The following is a 27,515-nucleotide window of genomic DNA, read 5'->3' on the forward strand; positions in this document are numbered from 1 at the left end:
CAGCTAGTCTTTGCAGGGTCAAGACCCCACCGGCCCTCCTCCAGGTGTGGGCTTCTTGCCTCTAAAGAGACAGCAGGAGGTGTGGAGTCGATGGTGGCTCACTTAGCGATGGTGAGGAGGGGGATGTGGGGCCGGCAGAGGTGGTACCCATGAGTGTGGAGCTGATGCTGCTTCTTCCTGGGGGCTCAGGTGTGGCTTAGCAAACTCTTGCCCATAGCCATTTAGAATCAGTGAATAGAACCTTTAGGATGCTTCAGCTGCTCCAGTGTCAGACATAAAACTAACACTAAACTGAAGCCATCTGTGTTACAACCAGTAAAGCTGTTCCCATCCCCCTTCTCTCTCCCATCCAGTTGAGCTCCTGACTCTCAAAAATGGCCGGGCCCATTACTCCTGTTGAGACAAAACATGGAGAAGAAGTTAAAAAAAAACAAACAAAAACTGACTTCTTTCTAAATTAGAAGTATATTCTGAGCATGACTTTAGGGAACTTACAAGGCATGTGGTGAGTGTAAATGCCTGTTTCCCCAGGGACGGTATATATTTTGGGTTGGAAATACTTCTGTTGGCTTGTTTCACACTAACCAACTTTCACTGATAGCGCCGCATGCCCTTCTCTCCTGGTAAACATCTTAGGTCACAGCAGCAACAATTTCAGATATTTTGCAAGTGGAGCGTATTGGTTTCCCAGGGTTGCCTTAGCTAATTGCTACAAACCTGGTGACTCAGTAGGAATTTATTCTTTCACAGTTCAGGAGTCTGAAAGTCTAAATTCAGGGCATGTCCCTGCTCCCTCTGACAGCTCTAGGCAAGATCCTTCCCTGTGACTTCCAGCTTCTGCCGGCTCCTGATCATCCCTGGTGCTCCTTGGTTTGTAGCTGCATCATCCCCACCCCCCCATTTCTGTGTGGCCTTTTCTGCGTCTTATAAGGATGTTGTCACTGGGTTTCAGTTCAGTTCAGTTCAGTTCAGTCGCTCAGTCGTGTCCGACTCTTTGCAACCCCATGAATAGCAGCACGCCAGGCCTCCCTGTCCATCACCAACTCCCAGAGTTCACTCAGACTCATGTCCATCAAGTCAGTGATGCCATCCAGCCATCTCATCCTCTGTCGTCCCCTTCTCCTCCTGCCCCCAATCCCTCCCAGCATCAGAGTCTTTTCCAATGAGTCAACTCTTTGCATGAGGTGGCCAAAGTACTGGAGTTTCAGCTTTAGCATCATTCCTTCCAAAGAAATCCCAGGGCTGATCTCCTTCAGAATGGACTGGTTGGATCTCCTTGCAGTCCAAGGGACTCTCAAGAGTCTTCTCCAACACCACAGTTCAAAAGCATCAATTCTTTGGTGCTCAGCCTTCTTCACAGTCCAACTCTCACATCCACACATGACTACTGGAAAAACCATAGCCTTGACTAGACGGACCTTAGTCGGCAAAGTAATGTCTCTGCTTTTGAATATGCTATCTAGGTTGGTCATAACTTTTCTTCCAAGGAGTAAGCGTCTTTTAATTTCATGGCTGCAGTCACCATCTGCAGTGATTTTGGAGCCCCCCCAAAAATAAAGTCTGACACTGTTTCCACTGTTTCCCCATCTATTTCCCATGAAATGATGGGACCAGATGCCATGATCTTCGTTTTCTGAATGTTGAGCTTTAAGCAAACTTTTTCACTCTCCTCTTTCACTTTCATCAAGAGGCTTTTTAGTTCCTCTTCACTTTCTGCCATAAGGGTGTTGTCATCTGCATATCTGATGTTATTGATATTTCTCCCGGCAATCTTGATTCCAGCTTGTGTTTCTTCCACTGGGTTTAGGACCTCTAATCTAGTATGACCTCATTTTAACTGATTAGTTCTGCAGCGACTCTATTTTCAAATAAGGCCACGGGAACTTCCCTGATGGTCCAGTGGTGAAGAAAATGTCTTCCAATGAAGGGGATGTGGGTTCGATCCCTGGTTGGGGAACTAAGATCCCCCATGCCACGGGGCAACTAAGCCCAAGTGCCACAAGTACTGAGCCCATGTGCTGCAGCTACAGAAGCCTGCAGGCCACAGCAAGGACGCAGCCCAGCCAAAATTAAGAAAACAACAAAAACGAAATAAGGCCACACTCTGAGGTTCAGCCCACAACATGGAGAAATCAAAAAAGAAGGTCTGTCCAGGTGGCCCTACTGCAGTCAGGAATCTGAACTCATACCTGGCTGAAAGAACTGTCCCTATTGATAGATGGGTCAGTAGACAGAACTTCTGGGGGGCTCAGGCCACGTGCCCTCCCGTTAGAAAACTTTGGACAGCTCTTCTCATGTCCAGTTACTCTCTGGGTTGGGTTAACCCAAAGTCACCCTCTGGCTTTCTGGGTCTGACTAGCCAGGATCCCTGGTCTTTCCTCATACTGCCTCTGAGCACTGACTTTACATTTGAGTGATTTAACGGCCTCGCAGGAAGGACTAGAAGATCATCAGCTTGCCGCCTGCTCCTCAGTGTGCACACACGGCCCTGCTTTCACACACTGACCTGAGTCGTATCATCCCTCTTGGCCACATCCCTTTGTTGGGTTGTGAACCGCAAGCGGCCAAGGCACTCGGTTCTGAGAGTCACGTAGAGGCCACATCAGCAACAGAGCAGTTGGGCTGAACGGGGTCTCTCCTCTCAGGTCTGCTTTGAGGAGGGGGTTATTTGAGTCCCACATGGGTAGGATTCTTGGTCAGTCCTGCTCTTGGCCCCATCCCCTCCCACTGTCTCTCTCAGTCACTGGGCTTTACCTGCTGTGGCCTTTCTGCCCCTCACCCATGATGACCTTGTTCCCCCCTGGGGCCTCTGCAGCATAATAACTTCCTTCTCCTGGAACTTTCTGTGTCTGGTTCCTGACCACTCAGTCTCTCAGCTGAGATGGCACCTCCTCCGAGAGGCCTTCCTTGATCACCGCCCGCCCCCACCCCAGTTTTATGTCTCCATGTCACCTTGTTCTTTGTTCACACAGCCTGGCATTTTCAGGTTTTTGTTGTTGTTGTTTGTTTTTTTGTTATTCTGTCTTCTGCCCTTGTCTGTGCTGACAGAGACCTTGTCTTCTGGTTCACTGCTATGTCCCAGAGCCAAGACGAGTTTCAGGGACATCGTGGGTGCTTGGTGAAGAGTCTTTGGGGCATCCTCAGTAACTCAATACTTTTGTTTTAGATTTCAAGTCACAGAGAGGCAACCACATGGAGTATGTAGACAACTGCATGGTGCTACATGGAGCATCAGCTGATCAGGATTCAGAAACCGGGTCCTGGTGTGGGCTGTGGCTTGCCCACTGTGCTGTGGCCAGCGCTTCATTCAGACGCTCTGCCTGGGGCTTGGTTTCCCCAACTCTACGCTAGGGGGACATCCCCATCCAGTGCAGAGAGTCTTTGTACAGATGAAATGGTGCCGGGACATAATGGGATACGAATGTGAGACTGTGACGCTTCGGCCTGTGAAGATCTTTCAGAAGCCAGAGGACACTGTGGAAGGAACACAGAGGAGAGAATGTTCCAGAGAAAAGAGGCTTCTCCAAACACTAAACTCTCTGATGGGGCAGCCCTGGGGACTTGTAAAATAATGGGGGTGGAATTTTCTCTCATTCTTACTATTCCAGGAAGGTTTTTGCCATAGTAGAGTATAGTAGGGGGAAGCAGTGTCAGACTTTATTTTTTGGGGCTCCAAAATCACTGCAGATGGTGACTGCAGCCATGAAATTAAAAGACGCTTACTCCTTGGAAGGAAAGTTATGACCAACCTAGAGAGCATATTCAAAAGCAGAGACATTACTTTGCAAACAAAGGTCCATCTAGTTAAGGCTATGGTTTTTCCAGTGGTCATGTATGGATGTGAGAGTTGGACTGTGAAGAAAGCTGAGCGCCGAAGAATTAATGCGTTTGAACTGTGGTGTTGGAGAAGACTCTTGAGAGTCCTTTGGACTGCAAGGAGATCCAACCAGTCCATTCTAAAGGAGATCAGTCCTGGGTGTTCTTTGGAAGGAATGATGCTAAAGCTGAAACTCCAGTACTTTGGCCACCTCATGCGAAGAGTTGACTCATTGGAAAATACTCTGATGCTGGGAGGGATTGGGGGCAGAAGGAGAAGGGGACGACAGAGGATGAGATGGCTGGATGGCATCATTGACTCGACGGACGTGAGTTTGAGTGAACTCCGGGAGTTGGTGATGAACAGGGAGGCCTGGCGTGCTGTGATTCATGGAGTCGCAAAGAGTCGGACATGACTGAGTGACTGAACTGAACTGAACTGAACTGAGAGTACAGTTATTTTTAGCAAAATAACTGTTTCAGACAAGCAAGGTAACTTTTAATCTCCTAATTATAAATGCTGTGGGCCTAAAAAAAGAAGGCTTCTTGAGATGCTTAGTAGAGGACTTTTGTAATTTCCTGCCCCTTGAGGTGGCTTCCCAGGTGGCTCAGCAGTAAAGAATCCGCCTGCCCATTCAGGAGTTGTGAGTTTGATCCCTGGGTTGGGAAGATCCTCTGGAGAAGGAAATGGCAACCCACTCCAGTATTCTTGCCTGAAAACTTCCATGGACAGAGGAGCCTGGTGGGCTACAGTCCAGAGGGTCACTGAAGAGTCGGACGTGACTTAGTGACTGATCAATGACAACAGCCCCTTGAGGTGGGGCCAGGCTTCACCCCACCTGGGGATGTGGACTGATGGAATGGAGGCTGTCTAGAGTTAGGGCCAACTCATGCCTGGCTACAGAAGAGGCTCTAGTCCATAGTGAGGCCCCTCACAGAGTGAATTTTTGAGTTTTTTGAAGCATAGTTGATTTACAATGTTGTGTTAGTTTCTGGTATGCAGCAAAGTGATTTTATGTATATTTACTTTTTCAGATTATTTTCCAGTATAGATTATTATAAGATATTGAATTTAATTCTCTGTGCTATACAGTAGGCTCTTATAGTTTATCTCTTTTACATATAGTAGTGTGTATACATATTAATCCCAAACTCCTAATTTATCCTCCCTCTTCCCCTTTAGTAACCATAAATTTGTTTTCTATGTCTGTGAGTCTATTTCAGTTTTATTGTTGTTCAGTAGCTCAGTCGTGTCCAACTGTTTGCTACCCCATGAACTACAGCACGTCAGGCTTCTGTATCCTTCACCACCACCTGGATTTTGCTCAAACTCATGTCCATTGAGTTGGTGATGCCATCCAACCATCTCATCCTCTGTCACCCTCTTCTGCCCTAAATCTTTCCCATCATCAGTCTTTTCCAAAGAGTTGTCTCTTTGCATCAGGTGGCCAAAGTATTAGAGCTTCAGCTTCAGCACCAGTTCTTCCAGTGAATATTCAGAGTTGGTTTCCTTTCAGATTTACTGGTTTGATCTCCTTGCTGCTCAAGGGACTCTCAAGAGTCTTCTCTAGCACCACAACTTGAAATCATCAGTTCTTAAACACACACAGACACACTGCACTTTCTTTATCCATTCACCTGTTGATGGACATTAAGGTTGCTTTACTGTCTTGGCTACTATAAATAGTGCTGCTATGAACATTGGAGCTCATGTATCTTTTCAAATGGGAGTTTTTGTCTTTCCCAGATATATGTCCAGTAGTGAGATTGCAGGATCATATGGTAGTTCTATTTTTCCTTTTTAAAGGAAATTCCATACTGTTTTCCATAATGGATGCACCAATTTACATTCCCACCCACAGTGTAGGAGGGTTCCCTTTTCTTCATTTTTTTTTTTTTTACTTTATTTTACTTTACAATACTGGTAAACAATACAATATTGGTTTTGCCATACATTAACATGAATCCACCACGGGTGTGCATGAGTTCCCAATCCTGAACCCCCCTCCCACCTCCCTCCCCATATCATCTCTCTTTGGGGCTGGTGCACTGGGCTGTCCCTTTTCTTCATATCCTCTCCAGCAGTTAAAGACTTTTTAATGATGGCTATTCTGACTGGTATGAGTTATGATTTTGCTTTGCATTTCTCTAGTAATTAGTGATGTTGAGCATCTTTTCATATGTTTGTTCACCATCTGTGTATCTTCTTTGGAGAAATGTCTGTTTGGGTCTTTTGCCCATTTTTTGATTTTTTTTTTTTTGTATTGAGCTATATCAGCTCTTTGTATATTTTGGAAATTAACCCCTTGCTGGTTGCATCATTTGCAAATATTTTCTCTCAATCGGTGGGTTGTCTTTTCATTTTGTTGATGGTTTCCTTTGCTGTGCTAAAGCTTATAAGTTTGATTTGATTAGGTTTCTCTCTCTCTCTCTTTTTTAAAAATTTCTTTTGCTTTAGGAAACTATTCTAAGAAAACATTGCTATGGTTTATTTCAGAGAATGTTTTGTGTGTGTTCTCTTCTAGGAATTTTATGGTGGCAGATCTTATGTAATTGACCATAGGCATGAGGGTTTATCTCTGAGCTCTCTATTCGGTTCCATGGAGCCATGTGTCTGTTTTTGTGCCAGTACCATGCTGTTTTGATGACTGTAGCTTTGTAGTATTATCTGAAGCCTGGGTTATGCTTCTAGCTTTGTTCTTTTTCAAGATTGCTTTGACAATTCTGGGTCTTTAGTGCTTCCATAAATTTTAGAATTATTGTAGTTCTCTGAAAAATGTCATGGGTTCTTTGATAGGGATCACATTAAATCAGTATATTGCTTTGGGTAGTATAGCCATTTTAACAATATTAATTCTTCCAAAGGTCTGTGAATTGTTGACTCATTATCCTGGGCCGTGAGGGTGCTGGGAAGAGCTGGAGGGTTTGGGTCAGGGCCTTTGGAAACGAGTTAGCCTAAGCCTAGTGGTGGCAAGGATAGAGCTCAAGATTCACAGAGATAGCTTCACATCCAGAGTGTTTCTCTGCTTGGACCTCCCTCCCTTTCTGAACCTCCCTGTGGACTCCTTGGGCCCCTGGCCGTGCATCTCCTGGAGCCTCCACTCTGCACACAACTAGGTGCAGGCATCTGACCTTCTCTCCCTCTTGAGCAGCGTCCCCAGCACAGCGCAGTCCCAGGCAAGGTCGTAGGCAGCCTGATTGGCCAGAATGTTTGTCAGGCAGCTGGTGGAAGAGCTGCTTGTCTTGCTTTGTCTCCACTGTCCTGCTGCTGCCTTGTCTAGTCTTTTCTGTGTTCACTCAAACCTCCATCTCAAAAGTTTGGCAAAAGAACAAGGAAGGAAGATTGCCTATACAAGAAAGTAAAATAAGCAGTGAAGGTGGCTCTGAATATTAATTCAATCTAAAAGTTTGACAACTGTGATGAAACTGGCTAGTTATTAAGTCACCCACAATTCAAGCGCATGTAATAAGAAATAATCTGATAGTCCTAAATCTATTAAAGAAACTGAATTTTTGCTTTAAACTTTCCCTTACAAAAACTCTAGGTTTTAGGAAAAAACCTAAGAGAAAATCTTTGTGGCCTTAGGAGTTATCACCAAAAACACATCTATCAAAGAAAAACTGATAAATTGGATAAACTGATAAATATTAAAATGAAAAACTTTTGCTCTGAGAAACATCCAGTTAAGAATGAAAAGACATGATACAGAATAGAAGAAAATATTTGCATATGATACAAATGAACTTATTTACAAAACAGAGAGAGACTCATAGACAGAAAACAAATTTATGGTTACCAAAGGGGAAGGTGGGGAGAGGAATAAATTAGCAATTTGGGATTAGCAGATGCAAACTACTTTATATAAAATAGATAAAGAATAATGTCCTACCTGTAAAGCATAGGGAACTATTTTCAATATCTTGTAATAAACCATAATGGAAAGAAATATGAAAAGGATATATCTATATATGTATAACTGAATCACTTTACACCAGAAACTAACACAACATTGTAAATCAACTACACGTCAATTAAAATTTTTTGAAAATTTCCATTTGCACAACTGACAAAGATTTGTATCCAGAATATACAGAGAACTCTCAAAAAATCATCAATAAGAAAACAAACAGATCAATTTTTAAGAAGTTGGGCAAGTAATTTGAACACACACATCACCAAAAAAGACATACATATGACCATTAAGCCCATGAAAAATTGCTCGACATCATTAATTACTGGAGATATGAGATATCTCTACACTTCTTTGTCATGGCTAAAATAAAAGAAACCCAAACTGACAATACTAAGTTTTGGTGAGGGTGTGGAGTGATTGGAACTCTTATATGTTACTAGTGGGGATACAAAATGGTACAGCCACTTTGGAAAACAATTTCTCCATTTCTTATATAAACATACAGTTCGTTACCACATGAACCAGCAATACACGTCCTATTTACTCCAGAAAATCAAAAACACATTTACATGAAAACTGTTATACAGATGTTTCTAGCAGCTTTATTCATAACTGTAAAAAACTGGAAAAACCCACATGTTCTCTCTCGCTTATTTTTTAAGAAGTTATTTATTTGGCTGTGGTGGGTCTTGGTTACAGCATGCAGGCTCCTCAGTCTTTGCTGAGGCATGCGGGATCTCTGGTTGTGGCATGCCAATTCTTAGTTGTGGCACTTGGGGTCTAGTTCTTTGACCAGGGATTGAACCCAGGCCCCCTGTATGAGAGTTTGGAGTCTTAACCACTGTACCACCAGGGAAATCCACCACATGTTCTTTAACAGGTGAATGAGTAAACAAACTTTGGTCATCTCTCTAGTGGAATACTACTCAGCAACCAAAAGGAGCAAGCTAATGGTATAGCTGGGTTGCACGGGGGAGCAGAGGCTCAGATAAGCTGGCCTTTGGGTACAGCTGAATTAAACCGGTCATCCTTTGATCTTGGCATCATCATCATGCCTTTCTCACAGTCCATCCCTGATGCTAATGGTTTGGCTCCAGATAGACATCTGTGGCACCAAAGGGCTCTATAACCCTGTACTGAGTTGTCTGTTCTCAGATACTGGCCAGGAGGCTAGGAGTGGGAAACTAGGAACTAGTGCTAAGAAGAGGGTAACCCAATCCTCACGGCTTCTGGGAAGCTTTGCTTTTGTTCCACAGAGATAGGTGCTCATCCCACCTGTCCTTGGACCCTGTTTCCTTCTCTCTGTGTGTACTGGAGGTAGGATGACTTAATGGTAACTGTATAGGTTTTAGTGTCAGAGAGACTTTGGTTTAAATCCTGGCGCCAAAGCAGTGATCCTGGACAAGTAATTTAATCACTTTTGGTCTCAGTTTTTTAATTTCTGAAATAAGGACAAGACTAGTACTTATCTCATGGGGTGGCTGAAGACTTAAATGATAAAAAGCATATATAATGTGAAGCCTAGAGCCCAACATGTAAGCATGCACTAAATGGTAGATATTATTATAGTTGTCTTGTTAATAGTACTTATCACATTATAGCATAATGATCTGTTTACATGCTTGTCTTCTTTTCTAGACCAGGGAATTGTTGAGGACAGGAGCTATATCTTATTAATTTTTGTACCTGCAGGGGCTAGCCCAGTGCCTGTGGGTAAAAGGTGCTCACTGAATGTCAAGTGAATGGATGGATTGTTTAGTTAGTAGTTAGCTTCGGGAGGGGATACTGAAAGCCTTTCTGTTCATTCAGTTCAGTTCAGTTCACTCAGTCGTGTCCAACTCTTTGCGACTCTATGAATTGCAGCACGCCAGGCCTCCCTGTCCATCACCAACTCCTGGAGTTCACTTAGACTCACGTCCATTGAGTTGGTGATGCCATCCAGCTGTCTCATCCTCTGTCGTCCCCTTCTCCTTCTGCCCCCAATCCCTCCCAGTATCAGAGTGTTTTCCAATGAGTCAACTCTTCGCATGAGGTGGCCAAAGTACTGGAGTTTCAGCTTTAGCATCATTCCTTCCAAAGAACACCCAGGACTGATCTCCTTTAGAATGGACTGGTTGGATCTCCTTGCAGTCCCAAGGGACTCTCATGAGTCTTCTCTAACACCACAGTTCAAAAGCATCAATTCTTTGGTGCTCAGCCTTCTTCACAGTCCAACTCTCACATCCATACATGACCACAGGAAAAACCATAGCCTTGACTAGATGGACCTTTGTTTGCAAAGTAATATCTCTGCTTTTGATTATGCTATCTAGGTTGGTCATCAGTTTCCTTCCAAGGAGTAAGTGTCTTTAAATTTCATGGCTGCAATCACCATCTGCAGTGATTTTGGAGCCCCCCAAAATAAAGTCTGACACTGTTTCCACTGTTTCCCCATCTATTTCCCATGAAGCCAGATGCCATGATCTTTGTTTTCTGAACGTTGAGCTTTAAGCCAACTTTTTCACTCTCCTCCTTCACTTTCATCAGGAGGCTTTTTAGTTCCTCTTCATTTTCTGCCATAAGGGTGGTGTCATCTGCATATCTGAGGTTATTGATATTTCTCCCAGCAATCTTGATTCCAGCTTGTGCTTCTTCCAGCCCAGCGTTTCTCATGATGTACTCTGCATATAAGTTAAATCAGCAGGGTGACAATATTCAGCCTTGACGTACTCCTTTCCCTATTTGGAACCAGTCTGTTGTTCCATGTCCAGTTCTAACTGTTGCTTCCTGACCTGCATACAGGTTTCTCAAGAGGCAGGTCAGGTGGTCTGGTATTCCCATCTCTTTCAGAATTTTCCATAGTTTATTGTGATCCACACAGTCAAAGGCTTTGGCATAGTCAATAAAGCAGAAATAAATGTTTTTTTTGGAACTCTCTTCCTTTTTACATGTCCATTACCATCACCATTATCAGAAAGCACCCATGAAGTAATTGTTATCTCACGGAACTTGAAGGCATAAGCTTCATTCTGGCCTTCCTTTTTTCACACCTTCCTTCAAGTCGGGTCCTGAGATGGGCTGTGGTTGCCTGCTGTCAGACTCAACTCAGCAGCTTGAAACCCTCTGTGGCTCCTGTCTAGCTGCTTCAAGCATCAGCTGCCTTTGTTCCCTTCAGCCCAGATCCACATCCCTTCACTTAGATAGGGAGCGGGCTTGAGGCAGGAATCACACAGGGACATCTTCAGTTGCAGTGGTAATGTGGGGCTTGATCCCTTTTCTGAATGGGCTCCTAGCCTCTTTGGGGAGCTTATATGTGCTGTACCAACAGTAATGGAGTTCTAACGCCATCCAGAGACTTTTAGTTGACTGGATTAAATCTGATGAATTGTCTTTATAATTAGGTACATAATGAGTGGAATGCTTGCTTATGTCAGCCTACTGGGATCTAGGAAGGTGATCTTCAGGCTCTGCCCTTGGTTCTGCTCAGTTTGCATTTATATCTGGGGATAACACATTATGTTCATTAACATTAACATTTGTAGTTTGGAGACATATCTCAACACATTGGACCAATAGGGAGGAATTAAAAGGGATAAATATCCATTACTGCTTTTAGGGACCAATAATCCAATAATGGGCGTGTGGAAGAAAGTGAGTTTAGTTTAGCTGAAGCACATAAAAAGGACCTGGGCTGTTATGCAACGCAAGTTCAGTATGAAACCAGGAATATGATGTGTCTACAAAAACGCTAATGCTATCAGGTCACATTAACAGAGGTACGGTTTACAGAACAGAGGTGAGTGATGCTTTTACTCTCTGAGCCAGCTGACCTCGCCTTGAGTATGGTGTTTAGTTCTGACAGTCATGTTTTAGTAAAGACGTTTACAACTGTAATGTGACTGAAGGACAATCAGAAGGGCGAGATAATTTAGTGCCAGTTAATATAACGGCTGCCCACTCCAGTATCCTAGCCTGAAGAATTCCATGGACTGTATAGCCCATGGGGTCGCAAAGAATCAGACACGACTGAGCGACTTAAAAAAATATATATATATTGGAGAGATTCAGCCTGAAGAAGGATTTGCTGGATTCACCATAGCTGGCAATACTGATAGGAATTCCTTGTGGAAGAGGGATTCAGTTATCCTCCGTGTCTCTAAAGCAGTGCTTTACAATAGAACCTTCTGTGATGATGGAAATGTTTTATATCTCTGCTGTTTGATAGCTACTAGAAAGATGTGATTTTAAGTAATTAGAATGTGGGAACTGAATTTTAAATTTAATTTTAAGTAATTAAAATGGCCAAATGTGGCTACCATATTGGACAACATGCAGCTCAGAGGAGAAATAAAAGAGTAGAACAGAGGTTAGCAAATTTTTTTCACTAAAGAGCAAAATAGTAACTATTTTGAGCTTTGCTGCCCATACGGTTTCTGTTGCAGCTACTCAACTCAGCCATTGTGGTGCAAGAAAATAGACCATGTATGAAAGAACACATATGTCTATGTTCCAATGAAACTTTATCGATGGACACTGAAATTTGAAATGATCTAATTTTAATGTGTCACAAAATATTATTATTTTTTTTCTGTTATTCTAAAGATGTAAAAACCACTCTTAGCACACAGGTTGTACAGAAGTGAGTGGCCAGCTAGATTTGATCTGCTGGCTGTGGTTTGCTCACACTGGCTTAGCATGTGGGTGAAAACCTTAGGGAGTTATATGTGAGTTCAGTTAAGGAAGATAATGATTAATTAGAGGTAGCCAGGGATAGAAGGAGCATCTTCAGTAAGTGGTGAGTTTCTTGTTACTAAAGCTTCAGGTATCAGCTGGGTAATGAACTATCTGGCAAGGGATGATACATAAATGCGTCTGTCTAATACTACTTACACTAGAATTCCCCCCTAATTCTGTAGGAGTATTAAAATCAGAATGACATGTGACTGTGCTAAAATCATACCTGCTTTTTTAAGGGAAACAAGTCATTTTCCTTCACTTGGTGCTTACTCTCAGCCCCCTGCTGCTGGAACAGGGACTGTTTTGAACAGGGGCACTAGCTTCATTGTTTCAGCAATTCTCCTGAGTGTTCAGGGATGCCTGGGATGTGCCTTCCTGGGGGAGTTTGTTTGTCCATTTGTATGCAGCTCAGGAAAGGTCTTGAGACCTTCACACCCTAGGAGAGGACACCCTACTGGCTGTACACACCTTTGTTCTGTTACTGAGTCCCTGAGGACACCTGGGGGACAAAGTGGTTGGGATTAGGAAGTGTCCCTTCTATCTAGTTCTTTGTGTGGCTGGGTCATGCCTCATTCTGTGACTGGAGAAGGTCACCTCTAATATTTTCCCCTCCAGACAGGTAGGGAAACCGTTGCTCTCTGGGGACCTCTGAGCCTCTGTCCAGAATGACCTTGAGAACTCAAGTCCAATGGAGTAAGCTTGACACCTTGATTGTCCAGGAGCTGATCGTCCAGCCTTTTGATGGCTACAGATTCAATTGTTTCTAGTATTGTCAACTCTGCTTTCTTAATTTTCTCTTCTCCCTTTTGCCTGACTTCTATTCATTGAACTTCTAATCAGCATCTCTGCCAGAATAAACAAAAGTAAAAAATAAACAACTTTTTCCTTCAGGAGAAAATGGAAAGTGCTGGTTTGAAGTTTTAATTGTGTGTGTGTGTACACCTTTATTCAAAGCCCAGCCTGCTCTCACTGTAACAGAGTTTTCTCTACATTTTTGTGAAGCACAAGAAACTTAAAAAAACCTTTATTTGGGGGATTTAAAAAATTGAGATATTTGACATACAACATGGAGTACATCTAAGGTGTACGATGTATAGATTTGGTACATTTATGTTATAATATGGTTGCCACTTTTGCCTTAACTAACACCTCTAGTCCATCACGGTTACCATTTTTTCTAGTACTGGGAACAATTAAGATCTAGTCTCTTAGCAAGTATAATGTTTATAATACAATTTTGTGTTCTGTTAGCACTGTACAGTGTATTAGGTCTCCAGGACTTATTTATCTGCTATTTTAAATATGTACCCTTGAACATCATCATTCTCATTCCCCATGTAGGGGATTTTCAGGTATATACAATGTAGACAGGAGAGTACAGTCAACCCCAAGTGCCATCACCGGCTTTGACAGTGACTCCTGGCCAGTGTCGTGTCATTGGCACCCCTCTCCTGCCTCCTGAGTGATTTTGGACCACATCTATAGGAAGCTTTCCACATGGTGAACTGACTCATTTTGTACTAACATCTTGACTCTGTGTTTTCCATTTCAGATAATTGCCTTTGATGAGTTAAGAACGGATTTTAAGAGCCCCATCGACCAGTGCAACCCTCTTCATGCGGTAAGTAGTGGGTGCTGGTGACTGGAAGGGTGGTGTCACTCCAGGCCACCCAGGACCTGTGAAGGAGGGTAAGGTTTTGATGAGTAGGGTGAGTGAAGCACATACTTGGCCCTGGCTGCACCTCCATGTCTGGTTCAGGGCGGTAGTCCCTGAGGCTGCAGCGGTCTTAACTCATCCTGAAAAGTCAAGTATAGCAGTCCCAGTACCTGGGTGGGAAAGCTCTGTGTGCCGTCGCTGAGGATTCCTCGTGGCCCCATGTTAGTGGATCTTGAACAGGGAGGGAGGCTCCAGGCTGTCCATCACGTTGGCAGATGTGGGAGCATCACCGTGGTCATCCCCACTGTACTTTGCCAGGTTTCCCACAGGGAAACTTGCAGGGGGTTGACATGTGCAGTTCATTTCACAGTATCCATCACCCAGGGAGCATTCATCTCAGGAGGCTGTCTGGGTTTGAGGTCAGTTCGCCTCCCCCTGGGAACCTGATGCAGTCCAGTTGTCTGGCCCCGGTTCAGAATATGAGAGACCCCCTGCCCCTGCTGCTCCCTGAGTCCTGCTGCTCTGCCTGGCTTGTCAGGCCATGACCACTGCTTCCACGTGCCTGGAATGGATGTAGGAAGAAGCCTTGATGTGAGCAGAGGAAAAGGACCTCGTGTCTGCAGAGTCGGGTGGATGCTGGCTATCCACTCCTTGGCTCACTGCAGCCCACATCCCAGAGCCAGGCACTAGCCAGGCCTGTACAGAGCCTTTTCCAGACTCTTCTGGACCAGAACTCAAAGGATGGAGGTCATAGTTCATGCAGGTCTGTCTCTTAGTCTAATAAGCTCGGTGAGCCTGCACTGTGTTGAACTTCCCTCCAGGCCCTGGTTTCCAGGGCTAAGGCAAGTTTTTGTTTGAATAGTTCTGTTGATAGTTTCAGTTAAAAGTTGTAGAGTGAATGCCAGGATTTACTAGTGTGACTATACATATATGTAGTATATATCTGTGTGAATATTAACCTGGAAGGCTTTCGTGACATCATTTAGTGATATAATTCTCTAGTGACAAGGACAAAGAAGTCTGTTCTCCTTAGCCACAGACCCCCTGAAGAGAGTTGTGTTCTTCGGGAGCTACTAAAAGACCAAGGGAATAGGCTTTGGTGTCCACTTGTAAAGTACAGGGTTATTATTGGATTATTATTTAACAGTTATTACTGTTAAATTTTGGGTGGGTTTTATTACATTCCAACAATACAAGAGAAGACTCTACATATGGACATCACCAGATGGCCAATACTGAAATCAGATTGATTATATTCTTTGCAACCAGTGATGGAGAAGCTCTATACAGTCAGCAGAAACAAGACCGGGGGCTGACTGTGGCTCAGATCATGAACTCCTTATTGCCAAATTCAGACTTAAATTGAAGAAAGTAGGGAAAACCACTAGGTCATTCAGGTATGACCTAAATCAAATCCCTTATGATTATACAGTGGAAGTGAGAAATAGATTCAAGGGATTAGACCTTATAGACAGAGTGCTTAAAGAACTATGGATGGAAGTTTGTAACATTGTACAGGAGGCAGTGATTAAGACCATCCCCAAGAGAAAGAAATGCAAAAAGGCAAAATAGTTGTCTGAGGAGGCCTTACAAATAGCTATGAAAAGAAGAGAAGCAAAAGGCAAAGGAGAAAAGGAAAGGTATACCCATCTGAATGCAGAGTTCCAAAGAATAGCAAGGAGAGATAAGAAAGCCTTCCTCAGTGAGCAATGCAAAGAAATAGAGGAAAACAGCAGAATGGGAAAGACTAGAGATCTCTTCAAGAAAATTAGAGATACCAAGGGAACATTTCATGCGAAGATGAGCACAATAAAGGACAGACATGGTGTGAACCTAACAGAAGCAGAAGATATTAAGAGGTGGCAAGAATACACAGATGAACTATACAAAAAAGATCTCTATGACCCAGATCACTAGGTGATCTAGGTGTGATCACTCACCTAGAGCCAGACATCCTGGAATGCAAAGTCAAGTGGGCCTTAGGAAGCATCACTATAAACAAAGCTAGTGGAGGTGATGGAATTCCAGTTGAGCTATTTCAAATCCTAAAAGATGTTGCTGTGAAAGTGCTGCATTCAGTATGCTAGCAAATTTGAAAAACTCAGCAGTGGCCATAGGACTGGAAAAGGTCAGTTTTCATTCCCATCCCAAAGAAAGGCAATGCCAAAGAATGTTCAAACTACCGCACAAATGCACTCATCTCACACGCTAGCAAAGTAATGCTCAAAATTCTCTGAGCCAGGCTTCAACAGTATGTGAACCGTGAACTTCCAGATGTTCAAGCTGGATTTAGAAATGGTAGAGGAACCAGAGATCAAATTGCCAACATCTGTTGGATCATCGAAAAGCAAGAGAGTTCCAGAAAAACATGTACTTCTGCTTTATTAACTATGCCAAAGCCTTTGACTGTGTGGATCACAACAAACTGTGGAAAATTCTTCAAGAAATGGGAATACCAGGCCACTTTCCCTGCCTCCTGAGAAATCTGTATGTAGGTCAGGAAACAACAGTTAGAACTGGGCTTGGAACGACAGACTGGTTCCAAATCGGGAAAGGAATACATCAAGGCTGTATATTGTCACCCTGCTTATTTAACTTATATGCAGAGTATATCAGAGAAATGCTGGACTGGATGAAGCACAAGCTGAAATCACAAGATTCCAGATCACAAGCACAAGATTGCAGGGTGAAATATTAATAACCTCAGATATGCAGAAGACACCACCCTTATGGCAGAAAGCAAAGAACTAAAGAGCCTCTTGATGAAAGTGAAAGAGGAGAGTCAAAAAGTTGGCTTAAAACTCAATATTCAATAAACTAAGATCATGGCATCTGGTCCCATCACTTCATGGAAAATAGATGGGGAAACAGTGGAAACAGTGACAGACTTTACTCTTTTGGGCTCCAAAATCACTGCAGATGGTGACTGCAGTCATGATTAAAAGATGCTTGCTCTTTGGAAGAAAAGTTATGACCAACCTAGACAGTATATTAAAAAGCAGAGACGTTACTTTGCCAACAGAGGTCCGTCTAGTCCAAGCTGTGGTTTCTCCAGTAGTCATGTATGGATGTGAGAGCTGGACTATAAAAAAAGCTCAGCACCGAGGAATTAATGCTTTGAACTATGGTGTTGGAGAAGACTCTTGAGAGTCCCTTGGACTGCAAGGAGATCCAACCAGTCTATCCTAAAGGAAGTCAGTCCTAAATATTCATTGGAAGGACTGATGCTGAAGCTGAAGCTGAAACTCCAATACTTTGGCCACCTGATGTGAAGAACTGACTCATCTGAAAATACCCTAATGCTGGGAAAGATTGAAGGCAAGAGGAGAAGGGGATGACAGAAGATGAGATAGTTGAATGGCATCACTGCTTCAATGGACACGAGTTTGAGTAAACTCCGGGAGTTGGTGATGGACAGGGAAGCCTGGTGTGCTGCAGTCCATGGGGTCACAGATTCTGACACGACTGAGCAACTGAACTGAACCGAACTGAAGAAAGTTATATATATATATATATATATATATATATATATATATATATTCAGTGGTGATTTAGTCACTAAGTCATGTCCAACTCTTGTGACCCCATAGACTGTAGCCACCAGGCTCTTCTGTCCATGGGATTCTCCAGGCAAGAATACTGGAGTAGGTTGCCATTTCCTTCTTTGAGGATTATTCTTGTGTTTCCTACATTGCAGGTAGATTCTTTACTGCTGAGCCACCAGGGAAGCCCCATATAGACACACACACACACATATATAAAACCTATAATTCTCATAACTCTGTGAGACAGGCATCATTTGCCCAATTTAGACTCTTATCCAAGGACTCAAAGTTCTCATGCACATTGAAGTCAGAACTGGAACCCAGGTCTGCTTGTGTTCTTACCACTTACTCTATGTTGTAGAAAAAGAGATAGATCTGATTCTTTAAACACCTGTTTTTATAATCCCTTGATTCTGTGAAACAGAGCTGACCCTTTCCAAGTCAACTGTGTGAAGCAGAGTTTTGTGGCAAGTTGGAAGAATCCCTAAGATCTACTTTACAACTTACCTGTCTTGTGAAACTTGTCATTATTTAAAATTCATTTTGTTTCCATCTGCCAGCCTCACCACCCTCCAGGGGTAACTTGGCTCCTCCAGGCCTGAAAAGGTTGCACCCTGGGCCTCCTTTCATTCTGGATGTTTCTGTGTTTGGCACCAGCATCACACACCTGGCCCGTCAACATCGACCAGGTGCATAGAGCCGCTCTAGGCTGAGAGGGCACTTCTATTTGGAATGTCTGGGAGTCAAGAGCCTGTTTTGCTTCCTTCTGGTGGCTTGGGCTCAAATTAGAAAGTGGCTCACTTAGAATACCCAGAGTTTCTTGTGTCCTGCCCCTCAAATCCATCATGTGAATTCAATACCAAATTGCAAGAGAGTTGATGAAACCATGAGACAGGTTCATGACGCCCATTTCCATTTTACCTGGACAGTTTTCTTAGTTCGGGCAGAACAAAGAAAATTAGGACCAGTGTATGTCCAGTGGGAAGCTTCTGCACAAGGTCAGTGCAAGGACAGAACCTGCACACAGCAGGCGCTTAATAACTGTTCCTGAAAGAATGAATGACTGTTAAAGGGCGAGATTACATAGCAGAGAAGCTGAACCTCAACTTTTTATTCCTATTATGAAAGCCACACTTGTTCACAGATATAGAAAACAAATGTAAGCTTACCAGGGGTGGGGAAAAGGGGGGATAAATTGGGAGATTGGGATTGACATATACACACTACTGTGTATAAAAAGGCTTCCCTGATAGCTCAGTTGGTAAAGAATCCATCTGCAATGCAGGAGACCCCAGTTTGATTCCTGGGTTGGGAAGATCCCCTGGAAAAGGGAAAGGGTACCCATTCCAATATTCTGGCCTGGAGAATTCCATGGGGTATAGTTTATGGGGTCACAAAGAGTTGGACATGACTGAGTGACTTTCACATTCATATGTAAAAGATAACTATTAAAGACCTACTGTATAGCACAGGGGACTCAATACTTGTAGTAATGTGGGAAAAGACTGGATATATGTATGTATATAACTGATTCCCTTTATTGTACACCTGAAGCTAACATAGCATTGTAAATCAACTATACTTCAATAAAAGTTTGAAAAAATAAAGCCCCACATCTAATCAGTCAATGAATTAATTAAGGAGTTCTTGCCTGGAGAATCCCAGGGACAGCGGGCTGCCGTCTATGGGGTCGCACAGAGTCGGACACAACTGAAGCGACTTAGCAGCAGCAGCAGCAGGGCCCCAAAGGCCAGACATCTTATAGACAGACTAAAGCCCTTAGCTTTGTAAAGGACTCCTGTCTGATATTTTTTAAAGCCCTAATGGAAGAGTATTAGGCACATTCCCCCTGGATTTTATGATGTTACTCCCTGGCAGGAACTTAAACTTTGGATGCCTCATTTAACTCATCCTTAAGCTCTCTGGGCCCCCATAGAGTCTCTGCAGCAGCATCTTGGGCTCAGATGGCTTGACAAAGCTGCTTCACTGGTTGCTAACTGTAGTCCTGGACAAATTTGTGCAAACAGTTGCTGATTGGTGTGGAGTATTTCTAAATGAACATGCATGAGGTCCACTGGTTCTTTAGATGTAAGCTCTAAATACTGTTGGACCCTTTGGTTGACCATCAGCCCCCGCTTCCAGCCAGTGGGAAGAGGAGGAATGCTTTGTTTTTACTCTGAGTTTCTCATGGTAACCCTTTCCCTTTCCTTTTATCAGCGGGACATTTAATATCACTGTAAAGTAAGGAGAGATGTTGTCCTTCAGAGGATCTGGCTTGCTGGAGAAAGAGCTCGCATGTGTCCTGACCCCCCCTCTTTCATCCTTGGGATCTCACGTCTTTTCACGTGTTCTCCGTTTAGGCAGCCTCGATGCCCAGCTGTGTTTGTGTGCGTTTGCTTGTACACGTGCAAGCACACATGTGTGTTGAGGAGAATGTGGTCTGTCTTCCTAGCCATGTGGACACTAATTTGTCCTGATGTGGGCTCTTTCCTCTGGGCTTAAAGGATGCACAGGAATTGCTATATTTGTGATTTAATTAGAGAAATTGAAGTGGCCCAGCCACCTGTCTTCTTGTGATCCAGGAGGAGCTTCATTATTATCACATCTACCGCAACCAAATTGCCTTGGTAATGAAGCACCAGGAGATGCCACAGCTGTGTTCAGGGTGGCTTCAGAGATCGCAAAAGTCACTGTGGGAAAGAGGAGGCAACATTCAGTGTGTGAGCTGAGCATCATCACCTGCCCACCCCTGGGGCATTTTTCCATGGCAGTGAGCCAAACTCTAGAAATGGCCATCTTGAAAATTCTTAGCCCGGAGGCACTGCTGGTGTCTAATTGAGTGGGAAGATTGCTTCCTCTAAATACATTCACTTTAGAAAAATAAAGTCAAGGGCAGAGAGCTTCCCCACCTTATACACTAATCAGGCGCAGACTGGCTCTTCGAGACTTGAATGGGAGGCCCTCCAGGGGGCCTGACTCTGGGCTTCAGGACATTCATGAGCACGTGGTCCCTGTTCTTTAGTGTGACTGTCTTACAGGGATATGGAGGTTTTAGGAAAAAGAAATAAAGAAACGTGCTGGGCTGAAAAGAAAGCTGAACCCATGCTGTTTGCTGGGGAAGTTGGGTTAAGAGCAAATAACTGTGCAAGATAGATAGAGAAAAACTTGAAACTCTTATTTCTTTCAGTTTTATTAAGATATAATGGACACATAGCAGTATATTTAGTTTCAGGTGTATGGCATAATGACTTGACTTGCAAACGTTGCAAAATAATTGGTTAACATTGCAAAATAAATGGTTAGCATCCATCATGTTGTATAGATGTGAAAGAAAAATAGTTTCCTTGTGATGAAATTTTTGGGATTTATTCACTTAGCAACTTTCAAATATGCCACATAGCATGTTAGCTATAGTTGTTATGTTATATATTACATGCCATTATTTGTCTTATAACTGGAAGATTTTAACTTTTGACCACCATCATCAAAATCCCTCTCTACCTCTGGTAACTGCAAATCTGATCTCTTTTTCTGTGAGTTTGTCTTGCTGTTCTTGTTGTTTTGTTTTTAGATTACACATATAAATGAGATTATGCAGTATTTGTCTTTCTCTGATATTTCATTTAGCATAGTGCCCTTGAGGTCTGTCTATGTTGTCACAAATGGCAAGGTTTCCTTTTTATGGCTGAATAATATCCTGTTGTTTATGTGTATACCACAACTGCTTTATCCATTCATCTGTCAATGGACACTTAGGTTATTTCTATGTCTTGGCTACTCTAAAAAATGCTGTTATGAACATAATGGTGCAGATATTTCTTCAGTATAGTAATTTTGTTTCCTTTGGTTATATCCAGAAGTGGAATGCTGGATCATGTGGTACTTCTGTTTTTAATTTTTTGAGGAACTTCCATACTGTTTCCCATAGTGACTATACCAATTTACACTCCCACCAACAGTGTAGGAGGGTTCATTTTTTTCCCCACAGCCTCACCAGCACTTGGTATCACTTGTCTTTTTGATGCTAGTCGTTCTAACGAATGTGAGGTGATATCTCATTTTGGTTTTAATTTGGATTTTCCTGGTGATTAGTGAAATTGAGCAGCTTTTCATGTGCCTGGTGGCCATCTGTATGTCTTTAGAGAACTGTTCAGATCCTCTGCCCATTTTTAATTGGTTTATTTGTGTGGTTTTTTTTTTTTTGCTCTTGAGTTGTATGAGCTGAAATTCTTCTTAGCAAAAGGTCAGAGCTTGAAGGTCACGGCTGGGAGGGGTCTGTGGTGGACTCTGCCTCCTCCATTAGGGGCTGAATGTGGGGTTTCTCGTGTTTTTCCAGCAGAAGACCTAACCTCCCCTCTCTTTTCTTTCTTGTGCCTCCTAATAGAGGGAACGGCTGAGAAACATTGAGCGAATATGCTTCCTTCTGCGAAAGGTCAGTGCAAGTGCCCCGTGCCAAAGGGTGGATGGTCACGTGGTCATGGGTGGTCACACAGTGAAAGGGACTGGTGAGGCTGAATGCCCGCTTCGGTCCCTGTCTCCCCACAAAGGCAAATGATGGTGGGGGAGAAGGAGGTGGGAGCAAGTGAGTTCTTTGGAAACCTCCAGAGACAAGAGGCACTAATTAAAAGGGGTGGCCATCAATCAAAGTGTCAGAACAGCACTGGATATTTGCAAGTGCCCTCTGGTTGGATTTTGAGATTCTTTATCTTTGCTTGATGATGGATGGCCTTTACAGCTGATAACTCCTTCACAGCCTTTGTTCCTGTCTGATGCTGGGCTCAGAAATGCTTCTGCCTGGCTCAGCCAAGTTTTTAACTGGTTGTTGGGTTTCATTGGAGGTTTCAACCTGCCATTCAGCTTTGCAGTTTGATTGACAGCATCATCAGGAGTGTTGGAGGGGTGGAGTGGGAGATGTTGTTAAAGGGGGAGCCAGGCATTCAGAGAGTTTCTCTGAATGAATGGTCAGTAGGTCACAGCTGCCCTCAGCGCATTCAGAAAGCACACGTGTGCACGCATATTCATGTATGCATGTACAGCTTAAGCTGAGTATTTAGCAGGGCTCTGTGACTGAGCGACTGAACTGAACTGAACTGCTGATGTAGCTGGGAGGCCCCTGTGACAGAGAGATCAGGCTGCCACTCTCCAATAAGGAAAGCATGTACTTTTTGTAGCAAAGTGTGGAGAATAGCAACTTGCATGTAGAACTAAGAGTCCATTACCTTGAGCCAAGGGACATCCCTGATCTCTATTCAGAGTGGATGGGCTACAGGCTGTAGGAAAGCCCCCTGTCCACCCAAAAGGAGTTTTTGAGCCTTATGTGAATAGGAGAGGAATCAAATGCTATGCCAGCATTGATGGGAGGGAAACAATTTTGCAAGCTTTTGATTTTTTTCCCCTATATTTCAATAATGATGCCTTTCATTGGGAGAGAGAGCTTAATCAAGAAATCAGTTATTTTTCTAGCTAATTACTTGTCCTTTACTGTTTTTCAAGAAACTCAGTATGTCAGGGTTTCGCATCTGCTATGACACAGCGGGAAGTAAGCTCAGATAATGAAAATACTAGTGATCCAAGGAATAAAGAATGATTAAGAAAATAACATATGACATTTGGTGTTAAGGGGCTTCCCCAATGGCTGAGTGGGTAAAGACTCCACCTGCCAATGCAGGAGACATAGGAGATGTGGGTTTGATCCCTGGCTTGGGAAGATCCCCTGCAGGAGGAAATGGCAACCCACTCTAGTACTCTTGCCTAAAAAACCCCATGGACAGAGGAGCCTGGTGGACTACAGTCCAAAGGGTCCAAAGAGTTGTGCACTACTGAGCACATATGCATGTATGTGGTTTTAAGAGTGATTCATGAATTTGTAGATTATTTTCCCACAGAATGTCTCGGACACCAATAATCCTCTCCAGCGGTCACTTCCATAGTCTCCAGTTAATTTTTTTTTTTTTTGAATTTTATTTTTTTTTTATTTTTATTTTTTTTTTTAGTTTTTTATTTTTTAAATTTTAAAATCTTTAATTCTTACATGCATTCCCAAACATGAACCCCCCTCCCACCTCCCTCCCCATAACATCGTTCTGGGTCATCCCCATGCACCAGCCCCAAGCATGCTGCATCCTGCGTTCCAGTTAATTTTTTAAGACTGATACCCAAGGTATTTCAACTCCAAGTTGCCCCCCGCCCCCATTTAAAATGTACCGTCCTGAATTCTCTGGCAGAGCAGTAACCTCTGTCAGTCACATCTGAGCCTCGCTCACTCTCCTGTGTTGCTTGACCGTTGACTCTAGCCAGACAGCAGGCAGTAGCCTGTGGCTGCCTCTGCCGAGGTCCCATCTTACAGCCCTGTGCTCTACAGCCAATCGTTACTCACCTGTTTCATGCATGGTTGTTTGTATCTGTTAATCCCATGCACCTAATTTGTCCTTCCCCTCCTTCCTCTCTCCTTGGGAAACCATACATTTGTTTTCCATGTTTGTGAATCTGTTCCTGTTTTATATATAGGTTCACTTGTCTTATTTTTTAGATTCTATGTAGAAGCCATATCATATAGTATTTTTCTTTCTCTGTCTGACTTACTCAACGAAAGTATAATATGTTCTAGGTCTATCCATGTTGCTGCAAATGGCAATATTTTATTTTTTATGACCAATTAATATTCCATTGTATACATATGTATACACCATATCTTCCTAAGCCAGTTGTTTATCGATGGGCACTGAGGTTGCCTCCATGTCTTGGCTATTATAACTAGTGCTGTGGACATTAGGGTACTGGTATCATTTTGAATTAGTTTTCATTTTTCCTAGTTATATACCTAGGAGTTGGGTTGTTGGATCATACGGTAGCTCTATTTTTAGTTTTTTAAGGAACCTCCATACTGTTTTCCATTGTGGCTGCACCAATTTACATATTTCCACCAACAGTGTAGGAAGATTCCCTTTTCTTCCTTTTACCATCTCCAGCATTTATTATTTATAGACTTTTTAATGATAACCGTTCTAACAGGTATGCGGTGATAACTCATTGTGGCTTTTTTTAGAGAAATTAATTGTATTTAAAAATATTTTATATTGGCATATAATTGATTTGGGGGACTTCCCAGGTAGCTCAGTGGTAAAGAATCCACCTGCCAGTGCAGAAGATGCAGGAGACGTGGGTTCAGACCTTGAGTTGGAAAGATTCCCTGGATGAGGAAATGGCAATCTACTCCAGTATTTTTGCCTGGGAAATCCCATGGACAGAGGAGCCTGGTGGGCTACAGTCCATAGTGTCACAAACAGTCAGGCACGACTGAGCAGGTATGCTCAGTAAATAGTGTATTTATAGTTTTGTATTAGTTTCCGGTGTACAACAGAGTGATTCAGTTATATATATATATATACACACACACACGTATCTATCTTTTTCAAGCTATTTTCCCATTTAGATTATTAGAGAATATTGAGTAGAGTTCCCTGTGCTATATAGTAGGCCCTTGTTGGTTATCTACTTTAAATACTTTGGTGTATATATGTTAATCCCAAGCTCCTAATTTATTCCTCCCCCCTTTCCCCTTTGGTAACCATAAATTTGTTTTCTAAATCTGTTTTCTGAGACTTAGAAAGTTAATTTGTATCATTTTTTTAGATTCCACATATAAATTATATCATATTTGTTTTTCTCTCTCTGACTTTCTTCATTTAGTATGATAATCTCTAGGTCCATCCATGTTGTTGCAAATAACATTATCTCATCCTTTTTTATGGCTGAGTAATATTCCATGGTGTACACACACACACACACACACATACACACACACACACTTTCTTTGTATATCTTTTCCTCTGTCAGTGAGCATTTAGGTTGCTTCCATGTCTTGGTTATTGTAAACAGTGCTGCAGAGAGCATTGGAGTGCATGTATCTTTTCAAATTATGGTTTTCTCCAGAGCTATGCCCGGGGGTGGGATTGCTGGATCATATGGTAACTCTATTTTTAGTTTTTTAAGGAACTTCCTTACTGTTCTCCATAGTGACTATACCAATTTACATTTCCACCAAACAGGGTAGGAAAGTTCTCTTTTTGATGATGGTTATTCTGACAGATACAAGGTGATACCTCATTGTGTCTTTGATTGAATTTCTCTAATAATTAGCGATGTTGAACATTTTTTCATGTTCCTGTTGGCTATCTGTTTGTCTTCTTTGGAAGGATGTCTACTTAGGTCTTCTGCCCATTTAAAAATTTTTCTTTTTTTTTTTTTCCCGCTACTGCGTAGTGTGAGCTGTTTGTATATTCTGGACATTAATCCCTTTTTGGTCATATCATTTGCTCATATTTCCTCCCATTCCATAGGTCATCTTTTCATTTTGTTATTGGTTTCCTTTGCTGTGCAAAAGCTCTGAAGCTTGTTTAGATCCTGTAATAGTCTTTTCATTTCTTCACTTCAACAGTGTCCATGACAAAGCACAAAACTTAAATCTTACCACATTTGCTATGTACATCAGGTTTGTATTTTAAAATTGAATTTAACTCTTTACTGTATTCATTATTGACACAGAAGATCTCTAAGCTCAGGTTCTATCCCCTTCCTTTCCTCTGTGTTTCTGTCCTCTCCCCTCTTTGTAGTCTGTATTTTAACCTTATGAATAAACTCTCTCTGCCTGTTCTGGACAGGCACTGGACGCATGATGTAGGGCGCTGGCAAAGTGTGCAGGCTTCTGGTACTTCCCGCCTATGCCCGGATTCTCTGTGTCGCCCCCAGTGTGACTCTGAAGTGGGGGTGATAAGTTCATCACCCTCCTCATGGAGTTGTGAGAATTAAATGAGATGGTACATGTGCGTCTAGCTCATAAATACTCACCACGTACTAAATGTTACTCTTATTATCCTGACCCTTAGCTGCTGCCTAAAACTTCTTATAACATCCCCAAACATACCCATGGTGCTGAAGTAACCCTGGACTGGCTACAGCCCCTCACATTTTGTGGGGGTGAGGGTCATTTGCCATTTAAGCAGAGTCATGGGGCAGGAAGGCCTGCCTCCTCCCTTCTGGCTAGTTCTGAATGGGTTTCCAAGTTCAGATTCCCCAGCTGTGAACACGTGCTAGGGAAGGTGGGGAGGGTGAATAGGTTTCTTTAGCACCACCACCTTGTGGGAACTGTACCTTCCAAGAAATTTCTTGGAACTCATCTCCTAAGTACCCCGGAATGTGATGCATCTCAGCAGTTGATTGTTGTTAAACCACCTCCTCAGCTTTCTTGGGAGAGAGGAAGGAATTTTCAGAGTGGGTCCATTTTTAGCTCTATAATTATCAGAAAATGTGTTCTTTGGGTAATTGTCTGAACTGCAGGATTCTTGTGTCAATTTGTGCTTATGATTCATTTTTTCGTGCCAAGAGCCACTTGCCCTCCCACCAGGCGTGCTGTCGCTCTGAGGGTCACTGTCAAATGTAGAGAGCCGGCTGGAGTATGGAGCGCAGAGGTTGGTTAGACGGCTGTTCTCAGGAAGGGTTCTCATGTGGAGGAGATTGGCTAGAGGCCTCCTGTTGCATCTCCAAGTTCAGGGACTGGTTAGAGGAAATGAACTTAAATGAGAGCCTGAGAGTGGCGTAGAATGAAGAGAAACTTTGTTCATAAGCAGCTGTCATCTAACCTTGGGGTTGTTCATCTCAGGGACTAAGAAATGTTCACCTCCCTCAGATGAAGTTCACCTGATGTCTAAGATGGTTTTGAGTTAGACTGAACCTGCCTGAGAGGCTTTGGGATGTCCGTTTGGTTTGAAAAACCTTTGATTCTCCGTTTCACACCCCTGATTTCCCCAAGAGTGTGTCTAGTCTCTCTGCAGGTTTTCTGACTGTGGTGGATGTGAAAAGCTCTCATGG

At 43.0% G+C, this 27,515-nt stretch overlaps 1 protein-coding gene across 3 annotated transcripts in view; it reads left to right on the top strand.

Annotated features, from left to right (window-relative positions):
- Positions 1-27,515, top strand: part of CNIH3 (cornichon family AMPA receptor auxiliary protein 3) — a 150,619-nt gene that overhangs the window by 66,589 nt on the left and 56,515 nt on the right. For all 3 annotated transcript variants that reach the window (XM_069545440.1, XM_069545439.1, XM_069545441.1), the window contains exons 2-3: positions 13,999-14,067; positions 22,033-22,080. In XM_069545440.1, coding sequence (XP_069401541.1) covers positions 13,999-14,067; positions 22,033-22,080 — 117 coding nt within the window. The remainder of the gene's footprint in view (positions 1-13,998; positions 14,068-22,032; positions 22,081-27,515) is intronic.

This window comes from Ovis canadensis, chromosome 12 (genome assembly GCF_042477335.2).
Source record: "Ovis canadensis isolate MfBH-ARS-UI-01 breed Bighorn chromosome 12, ARS-UI_OviCan_v2, whole genome shotgun sequence".
Classification (NCBI taxonomy): Eukaryota; Metazoa; Chordata; class Mammalia; order Artiodactyla; family Bovidae; genus Ovis; species Ovis canadensis.